Here is a 27,457-nt window from a genome sequence, read left to right as displayed (position 1 = left end):
TCACCCGAGCCAGCGAGTTCAGTAAAACCATATGCATGCCAGATAATTCTTATATCGTATGGCTTCGCGTGCGATAAATACGATTTAAACCTGCCACACCCAAGCCAAAAGGTTAGACGGCAATTAATAACTGTCCACCGAAGAATTCTCTGACTGAGACACATCATGACGTTGGACATCAATTATTTCAACTTGTCACTCGAAACCCGAAACCCTTCTTGTTTCACTTAGAGTTGATTTATCATTTCGCTTCACTGATATTTTTTGTCTCAATTCGAAAATTTTGGTCTCTGTAGATAAACATCGAGCTGCCTGTTTTTTCGACTATGCGTCTTACCCTTAAATTAAAAATCACTCGATCTTGCAGTCAAGATCTTTTTTTTGTTTGAAATGTGCGTGCTATTTTCATGAAAGAGATGTTTTGTTGTTTGGTTTGATTTTAAAAGAGGTGGATAGCTGATATGTCTCATTTACGCTAGGAAAAACTTTATATTGGTTTAGTTTTCATCCTTTACGCAGCTTTTAGCAAAAATGAGGAGTTCTTTAGGAGTGTACAAACTTGGTAAACTAACCGACTTGAGTTTTTCGACCGAGGGCTAACGAGAAAACAAGAATTTTTTCATTTTTAGTAAATTTCTCAGATGTCTGTTAGGATATTGTCCACTTAGTCAACAACCTGAACTATTTAAGATAAGAGATTCCTCAGATATTTTCAGTGACTTGAAATACTTCATTTAAAGCAAAAGAGAATTGAGACCAGTCAGAAACAACAACGCCAGGGCCTCTGTCTTCGTAACTAAAAAGCATTACAGCAAGAGATACAGTCGAAACTGTATCAAGCGGCACCTTAGTAAGCGGTCACCCTGTATATATCAGCGGTCGCTTTTCAAAGTCACGAAATTGCTACCTTTAATTATTGAAATTTTCACCTTTGATTGAGTCCCAACAGCCCCTTTGTATTGTCCTCCACCTGAACTGAACGGTCATTAAAAGAGACACTACTCAAATGAAATTAAGAATAATCTTCCAAGTAAAAATTTAATCCGATTTTATCTCCCGAAATCAATTTTGGTAGTATTCCTGAGAGAGTTTTAGTATATTAAGTGATCAATTATGGCATAAAATAGCGATTTTTATCGTTTTTGAAAAGACTCCTATTCCGTGGAACCTGTATTAGGCGGTTTACCTGTATTTAGTGGTCACCCAGTGTTCCCCTGTGGGTGACCTCTCAATACAGTTTCGACTGTATCTTTGCAGTTGAGTTTGGAGCGTATTGTTTTCGGAAAAATACATTACCTCTCAAAGAAAACGGTCGTGTTGAAACATGCCTTGAATATTGTGTGTCTGCCAAATAATAAATCTCAAATCGTCATTGTATTTACAGCAAAAACTCAGTGGTCTATAATCACCCTCATCTCATAGTTCAACGACGATTTGATAGATCAGGAACGGCGCAGAAATTTTTAGGAGACACGAAGCTGAGTGAAGGAAAGTACTGCTAAATGTGTTACGACATCAAAATAATTTGAATATTGAATCTGACATTTTATTATTTTGTCCTGTCGGTAGACTTTCCACCCGCGTGGTTCTCAATCTTACTTTTTTCTATTTTAAGAGAAGGACTTGGCACATAAATACTTGTAATTTTCATTTCCGAACTGGAAGCAAAGAAATTGTAAGCTTTGATCCATGTCATGACCGCTCAAAAAAACTTTCAGAAAGGCTTATTTTGCATAATTACAGTTATGTTTATACGAAAAATCAGACGGAAGTCTGTGTGATTTTTTTCTTATTGATTATTAAAATGGACTTCCGTGGGTGATATTTGATTAGCAAGGCTGAAAAGAAACTGGGAAGTTTGTTGCATGGCCTAAGCAAGCAGGCTGAGATGGAACTACCATTGCATGCGTGGGGTGGGGGGGGGGGGGGTTTGCATTATCTTATCTGTACTAGGTTTAGTTTTCTAATTTTATTCTTCTTATTTTTTTTCATCACTGGGTTGACCTGGTGATTCGATAATGAAGTATACCGTCAACAAGAAACGCCAGGAAAGACAGAAAACCAATAATCTAAAAAGCGAAGAAGAAAAAAAATTAAATAAATTAGACAACATTAAGACTTAAGTACAAGGATATATACATTCAGATTGCAAACTATTATATGGGAATAACTTGTAAATGGATGTTGGTGGTACCAGACACTTAGCAGGGATGAAAGACTGATCAGTTAAGCGCTTAATCAAATCCGTGCACGTGATCGTGGACCCGGTGAAATTTTCATAAAGTGGAATTTAATTTTTCTGCTTTGAGGTAATATAAAACAATTTCCCGGAAATCACAACTCACACGAGCCCCCTTTCATGATGACCAGCTCGCCAAAGTAATTTGTTCCTCCATCTGGAAAAGGCGGTTAACCCACCGCCTGGATTCTTTACAGTGAAAATTTTGCTTTGCAGTCCACTCACCACGAACTCAAACAAACTCTAAGAAATCAGATGCCTGCGAAACTTAGGAACATCGATACGTGTTGAGCAATAATATTGTAAGTATACCACAATATTTATATCCTTTAAAGGGATAGATTAGTAGCTTCTTGGGAGCTAGATCGTTTATTTATCAAATAAGAGACCATGAGTTCATGTTCTCTCGTCATAAATTATCAATTTTTTCTTGATACAGAGAGAAGAGGGTCAGCGATATACACCTCAGCCCGACTTTCCCTTTGCCACGCCCTTGGTCTACAATATTTACCACAGCTGCTTGAGCATGTTGGTAGCGCCACTGAATGCGCTCATCCTTTGATGTATCCCAATTGTCTTCCTGAAGACTGAGCACCACTTCACCGAACAGTCCTGATGAAACAGCACAGAATACAGCCCAGGTCAGTGAGAACAAGGTCACCTTAAAAGCAGCAAAACATTAAGAATATATTGAGGATTTATTCAAGGTCGAGAATACTTTAGTTAGTCGGCACAGACATTTCAGTGGCAGATCCAGGTGATGGCTCGGATATGTTTTTATATAAACTTTATTAGGCCATCGACACGCTTGGAAACTGTCTCGAGAAACTAGTACTTTTTGTATAGTCAGACTAAAAATCGACAGAAATGAAGATGTTTAGCCTGAAAAATGAACAATTTTAGCATACAATTTGTTTTAATTAAAGAAACAATTTGCGTTTAGCTCGCACAGGCTGGAAGGGCACTGCCCAAACAGTTGTCCCCCTGTTAGCCCTGACCTATCTTACCCCATCAATACCAAGATATAGGTATTAATTCTTCGTTCTAACTGCCACGCATTTCTTACACTTCAAGATTTGAGAAATGAGTATCAAATCGAAGAAAATCCCTTGCTAATATTTTTGTTTCTTTTCGCCATCTCTGTGCTTTACAATGAACGACAAATTTCCTCTTACGTCACTAATGGAAGTGAAAGAGTCGGAGTAAAAGGAAACCCACCCGCAAGCTGATGAAAATGGCAATATTGACATCGGCGCTATATAAGTATTATTATTATAATTATTATTAAGCATGGCTGTCGAATGGTTGTTGCCGGTTTCTGTTGCATGAAAAGACCATGGGCAACTCTACTCCCTTAAGTGGGATGCCAAGCCATCAAATTTAAACCCGATATTTCGTCGTATCTCCCCGAAAATCCTTTGGTAGTCGTCTGTTCTCCGAATTGGAGAGGAGCATAGTGAGAATTGAGTTTCTTACCTAGGAACTCAGCACAATAGTCCTTTGTCAAAGCCCGCACCTTCTGTTAAGGTATAAAGTATGCTACCCATTTCACAGCCTGTGTCCCACAACAAAATGGATTGAAGTACTTACAAAAAATGTAAATCCTTTTGGTGATCCACATCTCTTATCCAAGTTAAACAGAAAGCTGACAAACAGGAAAATAGTAGTCACAAGACCGGTGATAAACACTACATAGAACAGGTTTAACCTGTTTGTTTGCCATTCAGGCAGGTTTGATATATCTGCATCCTTGTGGTACTGAGCAGTACATGCGACAGCGGCTGACAGAAGGGCCTGAAATTAAGAAAGCATGATTTATAATAGAAAAAAAAGTAATCGTTGCGTTAATTTGCTGGATTCAAGACAAGCGAATCAATTTGATGTCTTCGATAGATTCCGCCCTTTGAGGTTCAAGATTGAGTTTTAAAGTGCTCAGGTAATAAAACCATACAGTGCTGCTTGAAAATTATCATTTTTAGTCGGCGTAACAGGTGTATTTTGGGCATTCAGGGAAAATGAAGGTGGTAGCCGTGAAAAGAAAAAGCTTTCATTCCAATCGCAGCTCCGTCGCCGAAGACCTCTACAAAACCTTCAGTTACACAGGCTACTAATTCACCTCCTCATTGAATTTTGCTCATTCTCTATTTGAGCCTCTTTTCCAGTAAAATTCAAACAGACTCCTTCTTATGGCAGAGGTGTGTTTCACAAAATTTGTGATTTATATCTCCATCATTATTATGCATATATGATTAAGATTCCAAAGAGTGGTATTGTCGTTCAAAAATTGCCTTCAAATGTGTTAAAAATGCCACAACAGATACGGCCAGTTTGAAGACTCAATGTACTTGACTGCTGAATACAGGACTTTGGTCTGTATCAAAATTGTATTGATGTAGTTGTAACAGTAGAGAAAAAAAAACTGATTTGTGAATTATTGCATTACAGAAATCTGTAATCTGATTGGTTGTTTTGCTTTTGGCTTTCATTTTCATTGGCTGAGAAAAAGAAACAACTCGGAAGAAAAAATAATACGATTCATGAAGAAATCGTACTGCTGAGAGGCAATGAGATTGCTAGGATCAGCATTGAATTTAACATTTCCACAGTAAATATTTTTACACACCAGTTCTAAAATTTTCAGCATTCCCTCGGGATCCAACAGATACATCCAGTTTACAATCTCCATTCTTAGCTTCCTGTTAACAAAGTGATCCACTTAGTTTTATATTATTTGAAATCCCTGGAAAACGAAACACGATAAAAACAAAAGTGCAAAAATAACTTAATGCTAAAATTGATATTATACCTTACCACAGTAATGTCATTATGGCATTAGCAAACCGATTAATTAGCGAGCTGTTTTAGCTCTGCGCAGTGTCTCGCTGCGACAGCTCACCTGAACGTACTATTACAATAGCTCCCAATCCTGGGGCGGATCCAGGATTGGTTCAGGTGGTTCGGCCGAACACCCTACAATGAAATGAAAAACATTTCAACACGTGCGGTTTCTGTCGAGTTTGATGGACACAGTATATGTTTAAAATAGCTCAAAACAGAGATTGTTTTTAATGGCATTAACCACAATCATCGGCTCAAAAAACCTGGATATTACCTTTCCGAGGATCTAGATTTCAAAATGTTCCGGTGGAAGCATGCCCCCGACCCCCTTGAATAGTCTCCCTTCAGCAGACGTTTAGCCGAGCCCCCGTTCAGTACATCCTGGAACCGCCCTAGCAATCTAACGGGGACATAATTTATAAAAACGTTCTCGCGACGGATGAAAAAAACAGTCCGCCAGTCAGAGCCAGAATGATTCGGTTGTCAGTAAGCCACTTAGTTATTCAGCCGGTCAATCAGGCAGCTACTCAGTCACTCGGACGGCCTCTCTATCAGTAAGTAAGTCAGTCTGTCAACAAGCCAATTTTGTTTCATGAACTGAGTTGATGATGTAATTGGGCCACCGCAGAGAGTTCCTAAAGCTGATATTTCGAGTGGTAACCTTTCGTCTACTCGCTCTGGCGAAGGGCTGACGCGCGAAATGTCAGCTTTAAAACTCGCTTCAGTGGCCAATTTACAATATCAACTCCCCACCCCCACCCCCACCTCTCACCGATGCAGTACCACAGTTCCCTTAGAAACTTAACCCCTTCATTCATTTGTCTATGATGAGTCAGTTCGTGTTTTCTTCCATAACTTATAATCAGTCCGGCTGTCAGTTTACGTAAATTAAGACTTAAATTTTAAAGGATAATGATACTTTTCAGACACGACAGATAGAAATCGTCTTAAATGATATGGTGGCTACACACACGATTATCTTCAATAGTGAAACACTAATTATTCAAGTAGGTTTAAAATCCAATTCGTTCGGCACTCAAGGTGAACTAACAACCTTTGTTGTCGTGAAGATGTCAGACATATAGACATTAGCTTCTCTATCAAGTTTAACCATCAACAAATGAAGTTTTCACCCAACCGACATATATAAACAAAGACATAAGCAATTGCCCACGAGTTGTTTGACTGATTTATTAAACATAAGTCAATTTAAGACGTAACTCAAAAATTCGTTTGTTTCGTAATTGTTGGAGCATGCATAAGTAAATTTGGGAGCGAATTTGCGTGAAGAACAACCAAGAAAAATTGCACCTGATATAACAGAAAATTATACAAGATGAAATCTGCAGCGATATTAAAATGAATGGCAGCCCGGAGGTAAGCGAGTTCTGCAAGTGTTCTTCAAAATTCATGCGGCCTATATCACTTGCAGTATGCTCGCAAGCATTCCAGACTTAATATTTTCGTCCCGGCGAGTAAAGAAGAATCCAAAAAGCAATTCAGCTTACTACAAGATTAACTAAATTTCATTCGGACAGCAAATCAGAGTAGGTAACTGCGAGCCTTACCTTGAGATAGAGACTCTGACTTTCGCACAACTCACATCTATTTACCATTCACTGCACTTACTCTGTATTCAAATGAGTGGCAGCGGAGTCTTGAAAATCTTTGAGTTGTAGTTCAGAAATGGAGCGCTTACGTCAGAAAAATTTTTCATGACGTGCAAACTCGCCACGGGTATCTCAAAGGACCGAGACTATAATGAGTTCAGTAACGATTGAAAAAACTCAAGACGTAAGCACAAATCTAGAATTAACAAATACCTACGGCAAAGAACGGGATTTTAAAACATGCTGTATATGAGACTTTCCATATAGATTCAGGGTCAGATTTTTTAACGCACGAATCGTAAATCAGCTCATCGAGTTGTATTAAAATTAGATGTGGAGACCACATATCAGAGGAAGCGGAGCGTTTTGACAAGTGAAGGTATACATCGGGTTAGGGGCGTGTGTTTCTCTAATTTAATAAAACCCTTTTTTCCGTGGGCTGGGCATGGACACAAATATTTACAACCAATTTTTTTGGCATGAAATGGTGTCGCTATTTTATGACACAAATTTCCTTTATTGGTCATTGCTTTCGCACTTTTTTCCTGTTTATTTAGATATAATAAAGTATTTTAATGGACAACACAGCCTCTCAGAAACACCCTTCATTCGGTTTTATGTGCTATAACTAAAAAAAAAAGAAAAAAAAAAGAGTTTGACGATCCTTTTATTTTCTTCAATTTGCAGCGTTATTGAAGCTTTCCTTTTTTAGTTAACAAAAATAAAATTAATGACATGTAAAAGATGTAAGGGTCCAATTCGTCATAAAGGCTTTCCAGTCCACAAATCAGAGCTAACCAATTGGCGCAAAATGCATGAAAACTCCTGCTAGGAGAGTAATCTATCATCATATTCTTTTATAAAATAATTCAAATAGTACGCGCGCTCTGATTGGCCATAAAACCATTTTACATGAGCGTATGTAAACACGGTTTTCATTCCTCTTTCATTAGTTATTTTATAAAAGAAATGTAAAATGGTTTCCGTGTTTGCATAGCCTGATGTAAACACTTGAGAGGTTGGGAGAACACTCGATAAACTGGAAACCACTCCGCTTCGCGTCGTGGTTTCCTACGCTTATCTCGAGTTCTCCTAACCTCCCGCGTGTTTACATCAGGCTATGTAAACACGGAAACCATTTTACATTTCTTCACGGACAAACAGTAACTTACATTTGCCGTATTGAGAGTAGGTTATTCTTTCAAAAAATAAATGAGAAACTAAAATATAGATTTCTATCGGCTAAGTTTAACTCTCACAGATGAAAAGTAAGCAGGTTATCGAAAGGTATTGCGATGTAGTGTCCAATTCACAATATAAAAGGTTTTTTTTTTCACTTTCTATACTTTTCTTGTTATGCGGTAAAAACCCCCGTTTTATTCAACTCGATCAGCACATGATGATCGAGGGCAACTACGTAAGCTATCCGATCAGAATGTTGAATTTGGAAAAATTATCAGCCGAGTTCACTAACAACTGAATTTGTTTGACCTCGCTTTCTGTCAACTCTGTGAGGTAAATTATCTGCCAATAGAAATTTCAATCTCATTGCTCAACTAAAGAAGGGAATATTAACATATTTTAGATTTCAAACTCCGTACCATCTGGAAAGTATAAGATCTAAATGGCTGACGATAGGGGTTAATAGCCTGTTACGTACGCTTTTTCAGCCATTGGAACCTCCTCTTGTAATTAAAATTCCATGAACCTTCGAACCTAATTTAAACCAGTTATCATCTTTTGTTTGAAAGCTTATTCAGGCTGCCATTTGATCAAAGAACACAAATTTAAACTTTTTACTTCCACTGCAGTTGCCATTTGAAAAAATTGTTCATACTTAAATCCAGAACATGAAGTTTGAATAGCACACACGTCACTCATATGGTTGAAATTCAGCAGTCAATAAACGGATTTTCCCGTTTGCAAATGAGCTAGAAATTCTGCATTCTTAATTTCCCGATCATTACACAACCTGTGTTTAAGTATGCTTATCATTAAAACACTAACGACAGTCTCGAGCTTATATTTTAACACGCCGGATAATTACGGCTATTCGTGCCCAATATGAAAAACCAAAACTAAACAGGAATACAAAGTTATACTCTGAGTAGATTCAGTCGAAACTGTACATCATTAAGTACATCGTATTAAGCGGTCACCCTATATAAGCGGTCGGTTTCCAAAGTCCTCTTAATTAGTGTAATTTTCACACATATTAAGCGGTCGTGGTCCCCCTCGACAGAGTCCCAACGGCCTCATTGCTTGTATTGCCAGCCACTTATATTAAACGGTCACTGAGAGAGGAACCACTCAAATAAACCTAAGAATAATCTATCATGTGAAATCTAATTCATGTTTATCTCCAGACATCAGGGTTAGAAGTATTTTTTGAGCCAGTGTTTGTACATTCAGTGGTCAATTATGGCATAAAATAACGTTTTTTCATCGTTTTTTATACCCCTATTCTGTGCAACCTGTCATAAGTTATCAGCCCACAATTCCCCGTGGGTGACCACTTAACACAGATTCAGCTGTACTTCATAATTGCAAAGCAAAAGAAAGTCATGATCTCTCTTTAACATTATTTACAGTTGAAACCAAAGATAGAGATTACCGACGGAGGCTCAAAATTTTAAGTTTCTTCTGTATGTACGGTATCAAAAGGAATACGAGTCGTCTTAGAGATAGCATTAAAGTACTCTTGTAGTTAAGAACTGTATATTACAATACATTTTGGACTGACTTTTCACTACATATCTTTGTTCTCCATGGCCAGCTACACGCAGCGTAGGCACAAAACCTGAACTATAAAAGATCATAATCAAATCAAATGATTTAAGCTCATCACTGTTAAGTTAACTTGATTTATAAATATCTACATCAGTGCATTCTTAAATACGTTAGAAACAATAGTTAAAACATCAGAAAAAATATTTCAAGAAGACATAATACTGAGCCATCGCAACCAAACTTTCATATTAGAGAAGCATTTTCTACTCTCACCTGCTGTTTTACTTATTTCAAAAAAATTGTTTAAAGGATCTGGTAAAAGCTTACATTAGATGACCTGCGCAACTAACGGCGACAGGCGGCCAGGGTAATGCCAGTTACTCAGTAAAAATAGAACCTAAAAATATTGAATAAATACTTCAATAACTGTCATCTCAAAAGTTACACTCGATTATCAGAACTTTGACACCTCAAAAGCAATTAAAAACAATGAATGATAAGACCCATCAGTTCTATGGGTATACAATTATGATAACCACACAGGGTGCACCTGATAAATGAGGAGGGTTATCTATACTTCTCTAAAAATAAAAAATATTATCGTAGAGAAGATTTAGATAAATAAATCACTGATTGTGGGAATGTACGAACACTGATCAAAGTTCATGCTTTCTAGGTGCAGTAGCAGATCCCAAGATCTCTAAACTTCTTGCCATGACAAGATCACATAAGATAACCTCTTAACTGGCCGAATTTCTTTGTTCATGTAACCGAGTGTGTGAGGGGAAAGAAGGGAGGGTTTGCAGAGGTAGGTTGGTCAAGAAGGAATATTGGGTCACCCCTATCAAAGCATTCCTGGATCCAACCCTTGAGATGTCAAATTCTTAAAATTAAACGTATTAAATGTTACACTAACATGGGTATTATGAGCCTCTGAATTGCTAAATAACCTCAAGTACGTATTCAGTTAATATTCTGCTTCAGTTGACTCCACAGGTTGACCATCATCATTATTATCACCCTCAAATGATGTTGGCTGCTTTGCTGCCGATGTGTTCCTGTTCTTCAAGCAGAACAGTACAGTATCCACAGCAAACAACACCATTGTAATGATTCCAAATGCCTGACACACAAAAAGGCAAATATGAGTGTTACTGACCCAGTGTGAGGTCTAGATTGTACTATCAGTGGTTTCAAGCACAAACTTTTTCCACACTTCCCATCTGGCAACCCAAAACATGATATAGCTGAATAATTAAAAAAATTATTTAACAGTGATGAAAATACAAGAAAAAAAGTTGGCTTTCTTATTTTTCCATTCTCAGTAAGAGTGCAAGATCTTTCGTTCACAACTTTTCATACTTCAGCATAACTGAATGCTTCACCATCTTTTGAATTACAAAAGAAAGTCACTTTCCAACTGTTTAAGTGAAAGGCCCTTTCTTTACAACATTTCTCTGAAAGTTTCAGTCCAGTACCAGCACCAGTTGGAATATAATGTTAAAACCCAGCATTTTAAAATATGGTCATATCAATGTGTCTTTGCTGCCCTGAAATCTTGCCCTATCTGATGGCTCACATTTCCTTTATCAAGACATAGCTAAAAATGACAAAGAATACCTGTTATTTAACAACTAGGTGGTTAATAAGTGGATTCATCCATAAGTATCCACTGCTAGCCACTAACACCAAGGTAAATAGTTGTTTTATTATACACTCAAACAGCAAGATAATAAAGCAAATAAAGATGATTTTAACTTATTATTCCTTCAAAACCATTTATTCCTGCAATACAATAAAATGTTCCTGCCCAAATCCCATGCACCTTAAGCCGAGGTGAACAGCACACGATATTTGGAATTTGAATAGCAAATCAGATTGCACCTTCAAGGCTATCCACTGTTTTAGTATTTACTAAAAGAAGCTACTACAACTTTTTCCAACCTTAAAACTTTATGCTTATAAAGAAAAATATAAACAATGGCATCACCAAAATTCCCTTATCATTTTTCCATACTGACAAAAGAGCTGAAAGCTTACCCCAGCTGCCTCAACATTGCCACAAGGTTCTACAGTGCAAACCCTAAAATACTCTCCACTTCCATCTTTGTGCTCAGCTCTTCTCAAGTGTATAGCAGTATCAAGGACAAGAGATGAGGCTAGTAGCAAAAGAAAGGCAGTAACAGGGGAGTATACTGCCATCTGTTGAACAGATCAAAACAACCATGACAAGTCAGAGAGAATTGTTCCAAACATGTGTTCTAAGCTTACACAGCTGGAAAGACTTGGTATTAATCTACAAACACATTAAAGATGATAAATTTTTATGTTAGTCTTGCCAAGAAATTTCACTGTTCCAAGATAAATATTAACTGTAGCTCACAAGCGAAAAAACCAAGGAGAGTTTTTCCATTTTCCTTCACTTATTAGAAATGATGCAACATCTTTCTTTATATCATTCTAGTCACCAATCTCAAACTTTCACCCCATCTCTACACCTTTTTACAAACTGCAGAACCTAAATGTACACAAGACATTTGCCACATGTCACAGGAAGTATGTCAAACAAAAATTACTGAGTTCCTGTCAGGAATCAACCATTACACCTTTAGATTCTGTGCCCTGATACTCTATCACAGAGACACAAAGACTTAGTGATGAGCAAGGCGAATACTTGGTTCATTTCTGACATGCATACCATATTATGGGCCATACTGCTACAATTAGCAATGTTAGTGGAGAATCCAACATGATCAACATCAAAGTAGGACCTTTATTTAAATTAATTTTGTAACTGGGCTTCCAATATAATAATGAAATTCTGGTATTTCTTTTTTTCTATATTTGTTTCAAATGATTTTTATCTTAAGTTTGCTTATCATCCAGTTGTAGTTTCATTAACATTTCAGTAGAGATCAACAATCTGCTACAACATACAGTGTATTTATGAATTCCCAGAATAGCATATCAGTTTAATTTATAGCATATAATCTTACTTTCATCCCTCTGAACCTCTACAATGTTGAACTTTCTTTCCTGCAATTGTCAACATTGCAAGGGCATAGGGAGTTTTGCAACAAGTTGTGGTTGAGTTGATTTTAATAAGTCTCCTGCCTACAAAAATGTATGATATAGATGGAAGTCACTTCCAATTTGGTATCATTTAAGAAATTTCAGAAAGGCATTTTTGTGTTTTTTATATTCTGACAAGTTATCCTTGTGATGTTCTACTGACAATGTACTTCATGATAACTTTTCCTTGTACATGAAAAGAATGGGTCAGATGAACATAAAAATGATGCATGTACATGTATAATTGAGGATTGAGGATTAATCAATTGAGTTATTAAAATTGTGCCAGTTTCTCAAACAATCTGATTCAAAACTAAAACCAATTGCATCTTGATAATTCAAGTTTCCCTTGTGGGAAGTTTGCCAATATTTTTACTTTGAATTCTCATCAGTTTTTGTGATATCTTCCTTTGCTCTGATTGCCTGTTGAGACTAATTTGGTTTAGCTTAAGCTACATTCAGTCAAAATGCACTTTATATCAAAGGTAAATGTGTACGAAGTTATCACCAACTTACAAAAAAGTTCCAGTTGATAGCAATCCTCTCATAAAGCCGGAGCAAAAACAAGATGAACAGAAATATTACCACCAGCCATGATGTGATGGTTGCAAAGTAAAAGAAGTCAAATCTTCCACCATATCGAGAGTCAGTGTAATGCAGTGTAAAGCCAGAAAGGCAGGCAAATGCTAACAGAAGGCCAAGCTGGATGAGAAAAAAAGGCAAAGTTACTCACTCACCATGGCATGCACTCTTTAACCTTTATGAATTTCTCCTTACAATATAAATATAATTATATCAAGCAGACAAGAGATGAGAATGAAGAAACTTATGATCCATCAAATGTTTTTGCATGCAAGCCATTGGTCTAAATGCATCACATGATTGAAAATGCCCTAGCTTAAACTCATTATAATAGCCAAGGATATACCCAAAGTGATATTCACCAATTTTTAAACCTGAAGCCTACCATGGTAAAAGCATCTGTTCAAATTGAATTTAAGATGAAAGGCATTTAGTTACTGTTACAGAAGGGAAATGTTTGTTTGTTCATAAAGTAAGAACACTGAAAAGTAAACATTCATGCTGTAAACAGTAAGTTGTTTGTAAACATTTTCCCCACTTGTTGGAAAAATAATTGAAGGATTACAAAAATATGCACTGATAATAATTGTCCTTGGACTTAATCTGTTCTTTAGAGCTCACAGTTTTCCTCATGCTATGCTCTGGGCAAACTGTTTGCATCTCAGAACAGATAATACACAATGGTAGCAATTGTTCATTCATCAATCTGGGGATCATCAGTTGATCCAACACCAAATTCTCAAAACTAACATGCTAAAATTTTAAGGGAAAAAGAAAGGGATAGTAACTAGTGAGATTTTGGGAGTTAAAGGTTTTAACAAGGATTATGGTCTCAATTCATGAATAAATGGTCTCAATTCTTGAATAAAAGCTCTTGTAGCCTAGTGTGGATCATATTGATAGCAAATAAGCTATTTGGTATTGGGCTTTTTATATCTGCCCCTTCCCCCTTCACAAATTGTCCATCATGAATAAATTAAAAGCAGCACTTCAAACATTCTTCCAGTTATAAATTAAATCAAAACTGATCACTTGACCTGTTGTGTTAAAAAATGTTACCATCACGTACGATTTCCAAAATTTTAAGAAGTCCTGGTACACTTTTTAAGTAGTTGAAATCCAAACCAGTCTGTCTCATCTGTAGATTAGGGTCCTCCATGTTAAACTTTCTTTGTGCTTACCGTTATATAGCCCCAATCTAGAATTCAAGAGCAATAGAAATAAAGGCAATATCCTGAAAATTTCGCAATACTTGTATGCCAGGCTTTCTCAAGTTTATCTTTAAGGGATCTTGACAGTAGTTAGCTGTCTGTAATTTCCAGAAATAAAACATGTTCTTAAAATTGTGACACATTAGACCGAGAGGAAGTGCTCTTTCTTACTTTAAAGACAAATACATCGCTTATCATTCATTTAATAAACATTTCCGCATATGAACGCGCCTAAATATGAAAGTGGCTAAAACTGATACGCTTTCACGTTTGCTCAAACATAAAATTTGTAACTGTTGCAAAGTACTGTGAACTCGAAAATAACAAGATGAAAGTGAAAGAGTGTAGTTAAGGGAAACTCGACATGCATTCACTACTTTCCGGTGCATTTTGCAAGATGTCAGCTGTTCGTTTGATTGAACCTTTTCGGTTACACTTTCGTGTGCCTCTTTCTTTCTTAGAGATTTTGACTAGCGACACCAGTGTGGATTACTGTTCCACGCACTTTTCTGGTAAATTTTCGAGTTATTATAAGGAAGAGTTATAGCACATACTAAATATAAAGTTCGGTATATTAAAAATCATGCAACTGAGAGCTTTCTCTGAGAAGAGTTTTAATTTTTCTTACGGGTGGAATTGCATCAAGTCGGAATTTAAATAATATACGGACAAATGAAATAATTTTAAGAGTGCAGAGTTTCTTACCCTAATCAAAGAGGAGGTTTGCCTCGGAAGTAATCAGATCCTTGTACAGATGATACCTCACTATACCATACACAAAATGGTCGAAAGGGCAGCGATGAGGAACTTCAAAATAAGTATATAAAACCTTTCCTAATTGGCCAAAAAATCTTTTGACCAATCATAGCAAATCTAAGAATTTCTTTCGGGTAAAAATAAATCATTACGATTGCCTCACTTCCATGCTTACGAAAAATGGCGGTTTTTTTGTAGTCACTATGCAAACTCGACAAATTTTCATCGCTAAAATCTATCGACCGAAAGAAAACCAAATTTAATTGTGCGTTGCAATCAAGGTACTAACTACAAAATATGATGTCAGCTCAAGAAACGGCAGATAAATGTAAGATCATGTATGCACTGTGGGTATAAAATGTGAATATTTTTGGTCTTACATAAATTCAGTCGTCACTCAAAAATTTAGAAGTTACTCATGATGTAAGATTGCAATTTTTCATTTTTTGTAGCATGAGATCAGCTTATCACATGATCGGTGAATAATTCATCATCTGTAAATATAGCTATTAATTCTGTCCTGAGTTCATACAAACTCTGTTTTGCCGAATGTTTCTGGCGAAAATGTCACCGCTTTTAGCTTTAATACATAATTATATTCCAGTTAAGATCAGTTATAATTAATACTTCTCAGCATAGGCTTATGCACTGTATGGTGTAAGCTTTCAAATTATTCTTTAGTTGTTGTTACTTGAAATCAGCTGATTACACGATTGGCGAAGAATACGTATAACATCAATGATTGTTAATTTATTATTTGAAGGAAAATTCAATTTGCAATTTGAAGAAAAAAGTTCATGTTTTGAACATTGTAAATGTATCACGAATAAGACGAGTTTAAAGATTTACTCTACAGCACGCACCTATGAACAGTTACTGTCCAGTTTTGTTCAGTTCCTACTTCAAAATTTAATTATGTTCAAATTCATGTAATATGAAATCAGTTCAGTGATCACATGATTGGTCAAACATAGATAATCAATAACTGTCATTTTATTCTACCAGACTTTTAATTAAAAAAGGTTTCTTTTGTGTTAATATTTGTTTTCTAGTCCAAAAAAAGGTTAAATTTAATTTTCCAGAATTCACTATACACACATATGCAAAATTTAGTTCAGTTATCCTTAAGACTTTGTTGCATGGCTTATCAATCCTTGTTCAAACAGTTTCAGGCTCAGACTCTTTCTTTCAGGGTCAGCTGACTTAATCCTGTGATTTATCATTTGCTTGAATCATCAGTTTTAATATTATGGTACTGAGTGAATTGCTTAGAAAGTGCAAATTTTTCAATAATGGAGAAAAATGTTTCTTATTTAATGTTTACACAGTGAACAACAGCCTACCAATTCATTTGACAGCTTCAAATGTACAGCAGAACCCAGAATTTGTAAAATTGTTAATGTCACTGACAAGACATCTGACAGACGGTGGCATGTCAGTTGCTGTTCATAAAGACATGTTACAGGTTAGAAATGGGCCAGGCACTGCCAGTCTCAATGCCTTTGTTTTTAGGGCAGTTTCAGCTGTCTCACTTTATTTGAAATTAATGATGATGAATGGTTGCCAATATTGATCTATCCACTTATTCAAGCCAAGAAAATATTACCCAACTTCACCTTACTGGAATAAATAGCATTTTTTTTTTTACTTTTACCACTGAAACAAAACCAAAAATTGAGATGTATAAATTAAACTAGTTCCTTTACAATAGAGAAATAAACATCTAATGTGCCAAAAAGGAGAAATATCACAAGTAACATTTATAATGCACAGTCCTATTAAGGCTTAGAATGCTGAGAAAAAATAATTTTTCTCTCCTTCAATGAACAGGCTGAGGATGCTTTAAGAGAACAAAAATTGAAGTACCTTCAGATTTGGACATTGTACTCAGAGCTAAAGGATTTGTTGATTGAATATGACATAAAGAAACAAGATGTTCATCCCAGTTCAGCCACATTACAAGTAAGAGGATTACTTGAAAATGAAACCTTGCTAGTTTACATTATTTTGTTGCACAATCAGGTGGATGCCAGTGTATTGTATAGCTGATTTCTAGAAAACATTGGCCAGAGTTTCATCCTCATGGATTTGAGAAGTAGAACGGTGATGATAGATAGGCACCAGTAAACTGCTAGGGGGATGTGACATAAAGTAGGGGTACAGTGATGTAATCTGTGATGAATGTTCATCCTGCCTATCAAGAGTACCAGAGAAACTGAGATAACTTCTGGCAGCTATGCATGCAACTGATTAATTGAAGATGCTTTTTCTTTTCTGTGATTGATAGCTTTATGAAGCCCTGAAGGTGTCGCTTGCACAGGCAGAGGCACTTGACTACATAGATTTCCACCCTGAAGGAGGTGAACAATCTGCAACATTGCTTGGACTGAAAGCAGAACAACTACTTGCAGGAGAACATCAGAGAAAGTCCTTACACCAAGTAAGCTTTAAGTCATTTGTATGATTTTTGTTGTGGACATTGTGCATGTTGTGTTAAGTTTCTTTGTTTGATCAATTGAATGAATAACATAGTTTTCTTTTTTTGCTTAGTCTTTTCAACAGAGTATTATTCCTGAACTTGAGACCAGGTTGAGAAGCAAGTGTGAAACTTTAGCAAGTTTTCACAAACCAACAAAACAAGCTGGTATGAGTCACTACTTATTTCTTGTAAATGGACCAATTTTGTGTTTAATGCCTGACAATATTATTCATGCATTACTTTGGCCATCTTTCAGAGAATGAACAGTTGTCTTTTGCTAAAGCTACCCAGTTACCAGCATTTCTTGAAAATGAGAAACAGTTGTTGGACCAAGAAAAGAAGCAGTTGCATCATAATCACATGCTGAGAGACAAACAGTTTACACAATTATATGAGGTTAAGTGTCTTTATTGGTTATTGTTCTACTTGATGTTAACCATAAGCCTTAGGTTGTTTACGTATCATAAAAAATGTTATTTATATTAGTGCCAATATAATCATGTTGCAGTCTACTGAGGAAACATGTTTACTGTTATAAAGGGTTCCTAAGGTCAGATTCCTGTGTTGTTAATGGTGAACTTTCATTGATAATTTTTTTTTACTGTTTTTACATGGCTTTGAGGATAAAAATTGACATTAGCATGAAATGAAATCCAAAGTTTGGCTCTGAACCTCAGGTTTTACATATTGTTGAAAGGCTTAGTAGCAAAAACTAACGAGTGAGGAAGCCTGGGGATGCCTATTTGATTGTAAGCAGCAACTTGCTCTTGCAAAAATTGATCATTGTTTTGTCCAGGGTTGCTTCTGGAAAAAGGAAGAGAAACAATGACAAACTTGACTCATGTGCTTCCAGGTCTTAGAAATGGATCTAGATCAAGGGGTGGTGGGTAGGGTCAGTAAAATTACAAATCACTTCACCATTTCTACCCAGCCATTTATGTGGACACTTTGTTTTTTTTTAATGTTAGGTTTTAATGCAGTCACTTCAAATTCTACAAAAACTAATGGCAGACCATCAGCTGCAGTCTCAAGCAAAACATGATCGGGTGATGGCAGAGTGGTTGGCTGCAAAGTGTGATGCTATGTGCCTGAAAGTCAGGTATTATTGACATGGGTTTCAGTTATTTAGCACAGTTGCACATGTTATCCTGCTATAATCCGCCTGCATGAGGTACATATCAATCTCATCTCCAGGGTCCCTCTTCTTAAAGGGTGAGATAAAGAGAAAGATTGGGAACCAGTTTGATTGATTATGTGCAACTGTATTATTTGAAGCAATATCAATGAATTTTCAATTTAGGCAATGTGAAGGAAGAAAAAAAAATTATCATTAGAGGATATTGTTTGATGTAATGCGTAATTCTCAGAGTGATATTTGTAAGGGATATATGACAGACAGCATGGAGAATTGGAAAGAGGAGAAGGTTTAACAATGAGTTGAAGAAATTTCCTCTTATGACATCAATACATTTTCAAGATGGGCAATGTGAAGAAAGAAACATATCAACCAGGGGATACTGTTTGATGTAACACCTAATTCTCAGAACAGTCCTTATTGGAGATGATGGCACACAGCGTAGAGAATTGACAATTATATTTAGGAGAGAAATATTTAATCACAACTGTATGCTTCCTTCATAGAGTACTTCAAAATCAGATGATCAGGGACACATACACTCCTGAAGCAATTCAAGCTCTTAAAAGAATCAAGTATGTGTGCTTAACAGTGCTTTTATAAACATCTGTTGAATCTCTCAGTCTAGAAACAATTTTCAATTGAGTGGCCAAAATAATGTGGGATTGCATTGCTTTTGCTCTTCTTTACGCTGTGATTGGCCCAGAAAACTCGCGCCACTATCTCACCTAATCAGATTTTGAGAGGCTAAAACCAATCGCGACTTGGTCTTCCGCGTTTTCCCGCGCTCGAGAAAGCGTGCTTGGTTTAATAGTAAGTACAGGTCTATTCTAATTGGCTTTTTGTGATATTTGTCTTTGGTTTGATTGGCTGGTTTGATTATTTCAGTTGGTTTTTTAAGACTCTAAGCCGAAATTCGCACTATATCGAACGTTATACTAAAGCTTTTGGCTTGGCTGATCCCAGCAGTATGTACACGCCTCTCACATACATGTATGAACTTAGTGTACGCCAACACAGTGGTCGTTGGGCCTGCGCAAGGGGGTTAATTCTAGCCCGCCGCGCGCCAATTTTCCCGCGCAAAATTTCTAAGAAAAACATGAAAAACATCCGTTGTCACGTCAAACATGCAAACTAAACCGAAACTTTCTCAGAAATCTACAAAAATACTTTCCGAAAAAAAGTTTATTCCAAAGGCTAACGCTCGAGTTGTCATTTTAAACTCTACGGTGGCCAGTTTTCGTTGTCAACTCAGGTGATAATACTAAATTAAACTGTTATACTCTCCCACCGACGCTACACCACAGTTTCTTTAGAAACTTACACCCTTTATTCAAGTGATCTGTAGGTCTGCGGTGGAGCATTGGACCGCGAATTGCAAGGGTCTGGGACATGCGTCCGTGAAGTCAGACTTTTTTCTTTGTACCACGTTTGACAAAATTGCTAATATTTTTCTCTCTTCATATTCACCTTAGGGCCTCTTTAAAGGACGCAGAAGAAGAGAGCACTGCTGAGTTTCACCGACTTACACAAACACTTCTAGCTTACGAGTCAGTTGGAATGGGTTTTGATTCCCTTGTTCAGCAATACACTACACTCATGGCGGAGATTGACAACAAGAAATGGGCGCTGAGCGAACTGCGACAAAATCAAGGAAGCGAGTTGGACGACTTGTGGAATCAGCATTAACGTGAAAACAACGGAACGGCGTTCAACTTGAAAAGAAGGTTTCAGCCAAACTTCAGCTTCTTTGTGAAGCAGTTAGCGCGATCACGGAAATGAAAACATCTTAAATTCTCAAATTAAAGAGATATCTTCCCTTTCATAGATGAGATGTAAAAAATTGAATTGGACGTGAACCTGTTGGAGAACGTTGTATGAGAGACTTCTTATATTGTCTCCCTGCAGCAAAGAATATTCATTTTTAGAATACTTCTCTTTACGAGCCGATGATATAGGTCGCGAAGTTTACATTTTCAACCTGACTCGAGATACGAATTATGCTGCAGCTACTTTAAACATAAGTTTGAATATATACGATTTCAGTGACCCAGTTACTTGTTCGTGAATTACAATCAGTGTTTCGAGATTCATCTTTTTAAAAAGTTTTTCCTTTTAAATCTGCATGGTAACTTCAGAGCCACCTTAATTTTCGATAATCTCTTCAAGTTTACATAAGATAAAGTGCAGTGGAATCGCTATAACAGAGAATTGCTATTTGAAAATAACATGACCATTTTGAGCCACCTTACAGCATATCAGGAAGATGCGATAGCTTGCGATGGAGGAGTTTTTCCTTTGAAAATCTCGGTTGTTGCAAAACCTCATTTTCTTAACAGTTTTAACATTCCTCGAGGTTCACGATTTATTGAAAGTGGTCCCAGTTAATAGAATTACTGTGCACACACATCTTTTAAAATCTGCATGGATAATGTAATGAAATCTTCTGCTTGTTCTTTTGTGGTAACGTGTGGGAAATATTCCACGGCCCAGTAAAGTCTACCGTCCACCGTCAGGATGTTGTTACCGAAAACGTGGCCCAGTCTCTCTCCTCTCAGACCAAAGTACATTCCGGCAAATTTGAACGGACACTCCCCACCCTGGCTCGTCTGGAGGGCTCCGCAGTTAGTGATAGTGATGATCTGGCTCCTACGGCCTTCGTTATTTTCATAATTGTGTAAATTACAATACGCTTTGCTACCAGAACAATAATAAAGCTTCAAGAGGTCGAAGTGCTTCCCAGAGTCTAGCTGCGCGTGTACCTCGCGAGTACACGTGCGAGCAAACTCCCAAAAGCCAACTTTGTCATCGGGGTAAGCCAAGGGAACTAAAATTGATAAAGCACTTGCGGTAACATAGGCTCCAAACTCAAAGGTTTCAACTTTTGGCTGGCAATCTTTGCGTAGACTGACTGTATAGATTGAATCGATGCAGACTGGGTTGTGAAGATCGTGTTTTTTCGTGCGGAGAATTCGCGCGATCGCTTGATGCGTGGAGGCGGTTATGGCACCGTGAACTGTGCACTTGTTGGCTTTACAGTTCTTTATCAGCAGCTTTGTGTCTTCTTCAGAAAAACTTCGACCAAGGAGGCAGGTTTTCTTCGATACCGACGGATTTGAATTGGCAACAGGGGGGTAAACTGAAAGGTAAAGATTATTTGGTTTCATGAAGAAGGTTTTCGCTCGCTGAAGTGCGAAAAAGCTCGAAATTAACACTTTCTCCGCAGTGCTTGGTTCGGCTCGATTGGATAGCAGCGATTCCAAGGGGGGTCTAAGGGGCAAGCTTTCAACTTCAAATTCTTCACTATGGTGGAGAGCCGCTAAAAATTCCACCAGTTTTTGCTGAAGCTGGAAGACAGAAAGCGCGTCGCAGATTGCATGTTGGAATGTGAACAGTAACGCGTAGTTGTATTTGCCTTCGTGGACTGATTCTCTCAGTAGCCTCACTCGCCATAGAGGACCACTGTTAGTGTTGAACAAGGGGCCATCTGTTTCCTTTTCGAAACCTTTTTCCCATTCATCAGCAGTTATTTCGTCCAATACTCGAAAGTCGACTGTTTCTGGGTTTTCCATTTCTTCAAAGTATGGTTGACTGCCGCTCTCGTTGATTCGCATCCGTAACAAGGGAAATCGTTTGGGTAGCAGACTGAGGGCTTTCCGCAGATGATCGTGAATCAGTTCTTCTTCAGAAGTTAGCAGCAGCACAGAAGTAATAGTGCCCCAATGATTTATCTTTTCTCTGTCGAGCAGCACCCGCTCTAACATGCCAAGAGGTCTTGAATTAGTACTCTCCGCCATGAAATCGTGCTGTTTCACAAGTTACTGTGCGATCTCCAAGGCTCGTAAGTCCCTCTTTCTTGTTTTTGGCCGCTAGTATTTTTTAGTTTTTGTAGGCACCTTCAATAACTATGATTTGTAATGATCATTGGTGTTGTTTTGGAAAAAACAAATCCGTGCGCGCGTTATTTCGTTATTTCGTTATTTCTTTACAATGCTCTCTTGTGTTTTTCAAAATCATCGAATGACGTCATAAGCGTTCCAATATCGAGTTGGGAGTTTATTCACGACCAGTGATGCTTTAAACCATTTAGATTAAAACCAGCAGTCTTTTCTTGTGATTTCCCCAAAAACCGAAAAACTCACCCCGTCATCGAGTAAGTAAAGCTACAAAGGCCTCGATCAATACGATCAATAACCTTTTGACTTCTGACATGCCTACGTAGAAAATTGACAAGTTCGAGTCCTCTCATAGGTAAAGTTTCCGCATAGCCCCACACTATTGTAAAACAAATCTGTTTTCCTAATGGCAATTTATTGTTTTTGTCATTGTTTTCTCTATCCAAGAACTGAATGCATAATGTAGTATGGGGTTGTGCGGGAATTTTACCCTCTCATATTTTGTAGAGCTTGCCACAGATTTTCATGGAGCTTTGCAGATTTTTTCGTCAAAATTATTCAGGCGTCGAGGATGATTCGTTTGTTTGAAAGAGGAAATTCTGAACTTGATATTCCTTTGTCAAGGTTCACAATATGATGGTGAGGTCTGTTCCCAATAACGGCGGGGTGTGAGGGCATAATAATGATGTAAATTTATCTCGTCTCTTTTGTCGTGTCTGGTCCCTTTGGAACTCTTAGTCTTAGGTTTTCAATTTCGGACAATAGTTAATATGTCTGCTATTTATATGCAAATAAGGTAAAGGATCAAAGTAATTTCAAGAACTGGCCCGCTGCATGTAAGTCTCGCTTTAGATTTGATAGTTTGTCAGAGACGGTGTGATTACTTGCGTGACGTGAATAGATGTTTCAGTATATCATCAAAACAGTGAGATAATATAGCACAAAAATACGATTTTACCCATTTATTTCCGGACGTAAATCCCGCATAAGTTCCTAGGAGGTGAATATCTAAGTTCAGAGTTTGAGTAACCGATCAGTTTTCGTATGTACTACTGAATATACAGCCCAAGTTTATCAGTGGGGATCGTTGCGTGACATTCCAAAGAACGGTTTGTCGTTAATTGATCAGATTGAAATGACATTGAATGAACTTTCTACCCTCGCCTAGGATAAAGGAAGTTTTACGCTTATCTTATGAAATAGAGAATACCCTTTCTTACTATCAGAAAGTATTTTTACACGCGCCTGTACACGCCCATTTGAAGACGCGTACGAAAGATGGCATTAAACCTCAGTTAAACTCAGTGAATTGCACTGGGTGAGAAAGAGATACATCTATATCATCACAGTTAGCCCAGGCTGGTTGTAACAGATGGACCCGTGTCAAACTTGGTTTCTAATATACCTACCAAACAAGGCAGGTTCTGGAAACTAAGGTAAATATCTTGACGGGTGATGGTCTCATACCCTGTGTTCACTTGCTAAAAATACATCTGCATCGCGGACTACCAGATTCTCCAGTGGTTCGTCATCGACCTGTTTATACCTTGCGATGTCAGCCTTTGATTTTCAAGTAAATCAATTGCAACAGGTTGAAATCTTCTTTAAGATTTCATAAAATCAAAAAGTAACCAACGATTTTCAAGAAATTTTTTGAGAAAAAGGTTGTCACCGTCGCTGATTTCTCTCTTTATGCTCCAGAATACCGGAGTTGGCTCTTGTAGTTTTTTTTATGAATATTCTTGGTAGTTCGTTTCTGTATTATACATCATTGAAGAGATGAACATATATTTTTTTCGGTTTACTTTTTCAGGGCTAATATACATGGAAAAATTACTTAGTTCTGATTGGTTAAGATAAATGCAGTTTTTAGGTAATTCAGTGCAGAAGAGAGTTAATTCAGTGCAGAAGAGGGTTAATTTAGTGCAAAGAAAGAAACAAATCAGACATTCTGATGGTCAATGATCAAAGAAACTCACAGATAGCCAATCAAATGCGATCCTTGGATGTCGCAACAAAATTTGAAAATTTGCGAGCGAAACAATGGCCGGTGTTTTAAGTTGGCTTTCTTTCGCCACCGCAGCTGAAAAACAGCTTAAACAACGAAAACACTGTAAAAAGTACTGCTTTTTGGTTGTCAGTTTGGAAAAATTGGTGTTTAGAGAAGGGAATTGCCGAGGAAATCGAAAATTACGAGCCGACCCAGCTTAACACTTTGCTCGAGCGATCACACGCCGAAATTAAAAACAAAAATGGTTAAACCTCGGAAACGACGATTCCATTTTATCGAAAGTGATTCGGACACAGACTAAACAATTCCTTGAACTGTTTAGCCGGACTTTGACCTTTTTTGCACCTTAAAGATGTGAAGATATCATTACACAATTTATTATTATTTTTGATCGTACACGGTTGTTTTGACCGAAAGCAAGGTTTGAATAAATTATTTTTGCACTTGACGCGCGCGCTTTGCTTATGTTTAATTATGATAAGCCATCTCGTATTTTTCCATGTATATTATTAACACGTGATCACATGATTTTTCTCGTGCAATTTGGAATAAACAAGCACTTGTTAATTTTTTCAAAGACCACTATTTTGTTAGTCTTAAAAAAAATTTACTCGTGCTTATTTATTCCAAATTGCACTCGAAATCATGTGATTACCTATACTAATTTTTATGATAATGTGGGTTCAAGCAACTTTCCTAATCCTTTTATAAATAACACCGCCATCTTAGAAGGGCGTAAAAAAGAATATTATGTTGCCCGGAACAAGTGAACAGAATGCTTCCTGCTTTACGGCTTTAAAATTTACCATTATGGGCGACTATCATGAAATTTTACGCCCCTTACTTTTTTCTTAAGACCAGTTATCTGCCGTTAGCTTTTCCGTGAATGGCATCCTGCGCACGTAACCTAAAATAGAGGCTTACAACACACCACTGAAGCAATGAGTGGCGGCCGGTCTTACATACTGACGAATTACAGGGCGCGGAGAACTTTTCCTACCAAAATTCAATATCACTCTTTATTTTCTTAACAGAGTGCAGAACATAACAAAAAAATTTGACATATGGTATGTAAACAGAGTGGGAAAGGAAAGTATTTTGAGCCAAACCTCAAAAAGAAAACAAAGACTGGGAAAAAAGATTTCTTTCCCCATTGTTAGAGTTGTCATGAAAGACTCCTCGCTGTAAATGATGTGACTTGATTTCCTGGGCTCTTCCTAGCTATCCATATATGTTCTTTTAAGTGTACAACAAGAAGACTGAAGGAAAACTGTGTTAGTTTTAATTTTAGGTGACATTAAAATATATATTGTATCATCATCAAATATGCGAATAGTTTCGTAAACTTTGCCCCGTTTACTAAGGATAGAATTCTAACGAACTAGACTCAATCAAACTGTTTCATTCCACTCTCGTATTCGCTTATTTACAACGGGTGTGTAAAAAGCTACTTCCGACCATGAAATACGCAAAAAAAAGCAGAAAGGCATCCTGTACACGAAGCTAAAAATGGCAGCTTACAACACACCACTGATAGCGGCCTTTCACACCCCCGCTACACGCTCGGACTTTTCTATTCAAAATTCTATATCACAAGTTATTTTCTTAACGGAACACATATCATAACAAGACATACAAAGTGTAGTAGATAAACAGACTGGTGAAAGGAAAACATATTGAGCCAAACCCCAAAAAGAAACAGAGATTAGAAGGAAGATCTCTTTAAGTCATTATTTTAGTTGTCACGGATGACTCCCCGTTGTTTCAGGTGTCACTTGATCAGTCCCAAGTCCTTATTATCCATGCTCTTGAGTGTACAACAGGGAGGCTAAAGGAAAATTGTGATAATTTTGATTTTTAAGCGACAGAGAAACGTAACTACATTACCATCACAAAATATACGAACAGGAATAACTTTCCTTGTCATAACATAGATCCTCAGTCCTGAAGTGTCACGTCATACGCGAGCTCTGTCCCACGCACTTCTCGTGTTTCCTGTAGTGTTCCTCGGAGCGCGTCAGACAAGCCAAAGTGTGTGTTTATTTATGGAGAAAGTGTTTTCGAGAAGGTTATATCACACGATAAACAATCACATTGCACGTCATACTGTTATAAGCGAAAGCTATTGTTTATTAAATAATATTCACACTGTGACGAACTATTAATTAACATGACACTAAAGGTTAGATTTTTAAATAGCATCAATTTACGCTTGGAATTCCGCCTAATTATTATGTTGATGGGCATAACATTACTGCTTTCAACTTGTTTCGGAGTTGTCATGACAACATACACATTTCTTTACCATCTAGTTGTACGTCTTTGTTCTTTTCACTATCGCAAGTCATAGCAATTAAATTTCCATTAGTTTTTATTCCACTGAGGCTAGCGGTGGAGCATACAGGAGACTGCTATGCTTCACCCTGCACTTCTGTCAAAAAGCATTGGTTAGTCTATTTTGGAATATTATGTTACATGCTGGTTAAATAAATTGTACGCATGACATTGTGAAGTGCTGTTTAACATCATCACTTTCAATTGTTATTCTTCCTGATTGAAGCTTAAACAGTCTGAAGCGTTTTTAATTGTTTGTGATTTAGGATCAGGTAATCTTGCAGGAAGGCTGTAAGGCTAAAATTGGACATACCTTTAACGGACAAACTGGAATAGTCACAGATTTTTTCGCAAACAGAGACTTATTCAAACTTATCTGCATGTACAATTTGCGCAATAGTTTTGATACGTCTGACTTGCTTTTCTTTGTCTTTCATTACTGAATAGATATTTGAGGTTATGCCCATGTATAGACATGATTCGGCAGACGTGTTATGACGAGGTTTTATTAGATGACGCAAAGAGACAATGAGAAGTGTCAAATGCATTTTGACTACCGCGCTA

At 37.2% G+C, this 27,457-nt stretch overlaps 4 protein-coding genes across 4 annotated transcripts; 1 reads left to right on the top strand and 3 right to left on the bottom strand.

The window, feature by feature from the left end:
- Positions 1–1,991: 1,991 nt before the first annotated feature.
- Positions 1,992–5,134, bottom strand: LOC131768294 (uncharacterized). The gene is made up of 5 exons (XM_066164438.1): positions 5,051–5,134; positions 4,863–4,935; positions 3,830–4,033; positions 2,751–2,900; positions 1,992–2,069 (listed from the first exon to the last, which is right to left on the bottom strand). Exons 1-5 carry the CDS (start codon positions 5,062–5,064, stop codon positions 1,992–1,994), a joined length of 519 nt encoding a protein of 172 aa, XP_066020535.1. The 5' UTR covers positions 5,065–5,134.
- Positions 5,135–9,026: 3,892 nt separating this feature from the next.
- Positions 9,027–15,072, bottom strand: LOC136279780 (CKLF-like MARVEL transmembrane domain-containing protein 4). Its single transcript, XM_066163967.1, has 5 exons — positions 14,988–15,072; positions 14,141–14,269; positions 13,006–13,191; positions 11,458–11,619; positions 9,027–10,540 (listed from the first exon to the last, which is right to left on the bottom strand). The coding sequence occupies exons 2-5, from the start codon at positions 14,228–14,230 to the stop codon at positions 10,385–10,387; spliced, it is 594 nt and encodes a 197-aa protein (XP_066020064.1). The 5' UTR covers positions 14,231–14,269; positions 14,988–15,072; the 3' UTR covers positions 9,027–10,384.
- A 155-nt stretch (positions 15,073–15,227) lies between these two features.
- LOC131768284 (HAUS augmin-like complex subunit 4) lies at positions 15,228–21,294 on the top strand. Its single transcript, XM_059084017.2, has 9 exons — positions 15,228–15,366; positions 16,367–16,503; positions 16,869–17,000; positions 17,326–17,478; positions 17,589–17,682; positions 17,774–17,913; positions 18,486–18,616; positions 19,159–19,227; positions 20,128–21,294. The coding sequence occupies exons 1-9, from the start codon at positions 15,336–15,338 to the stop codon at positions 20,339–20,341; spliced, it is 1,101 nt and encodes a 366-aa protein (XP_058940000.1). The 5' UTR covers positions 15,228–15,335; the 3' UTR covers positions 20,342–21,294.
- Positions 21,046–22,633, bottom strand: LOC131768283 (uncharacterized). Its single transcript, XM_059084016.2, has one exon. The coding sequence runs from the start codon at positions 22,447–22,449 to the stop codon at positions 21,046–21,048; it is 1,404 nt and encodes a 467-aa protein (XP_058939999.2). The 5' UTR covers positions 22,450–22,633.
- Between the last annotated feature and the right edge of the window lie 4,824 nt (positions 22,634–27,457).

The sequence above is a fragment of the Pocillopora verrucosa genome, chromosome 3 (genome assembly GCF_036669915.1).
Source record: "Pocillopora verrucosa isolate sample1 chromosome 3, ASM3666991v2, whole genome shotgun sequence".
Classification (NCBI taxonomy): Eukaryota; Metazoa; Cnidaria; class Anthozoa; order Scleractinia; family Pocilloporidae; genus Pocillopora; species Pocillopora verrucosa.
Note: the sequence above shows the minus strand (reverse complement) of the source record. Positions and strands in the feature narration are given on the sequence as shown.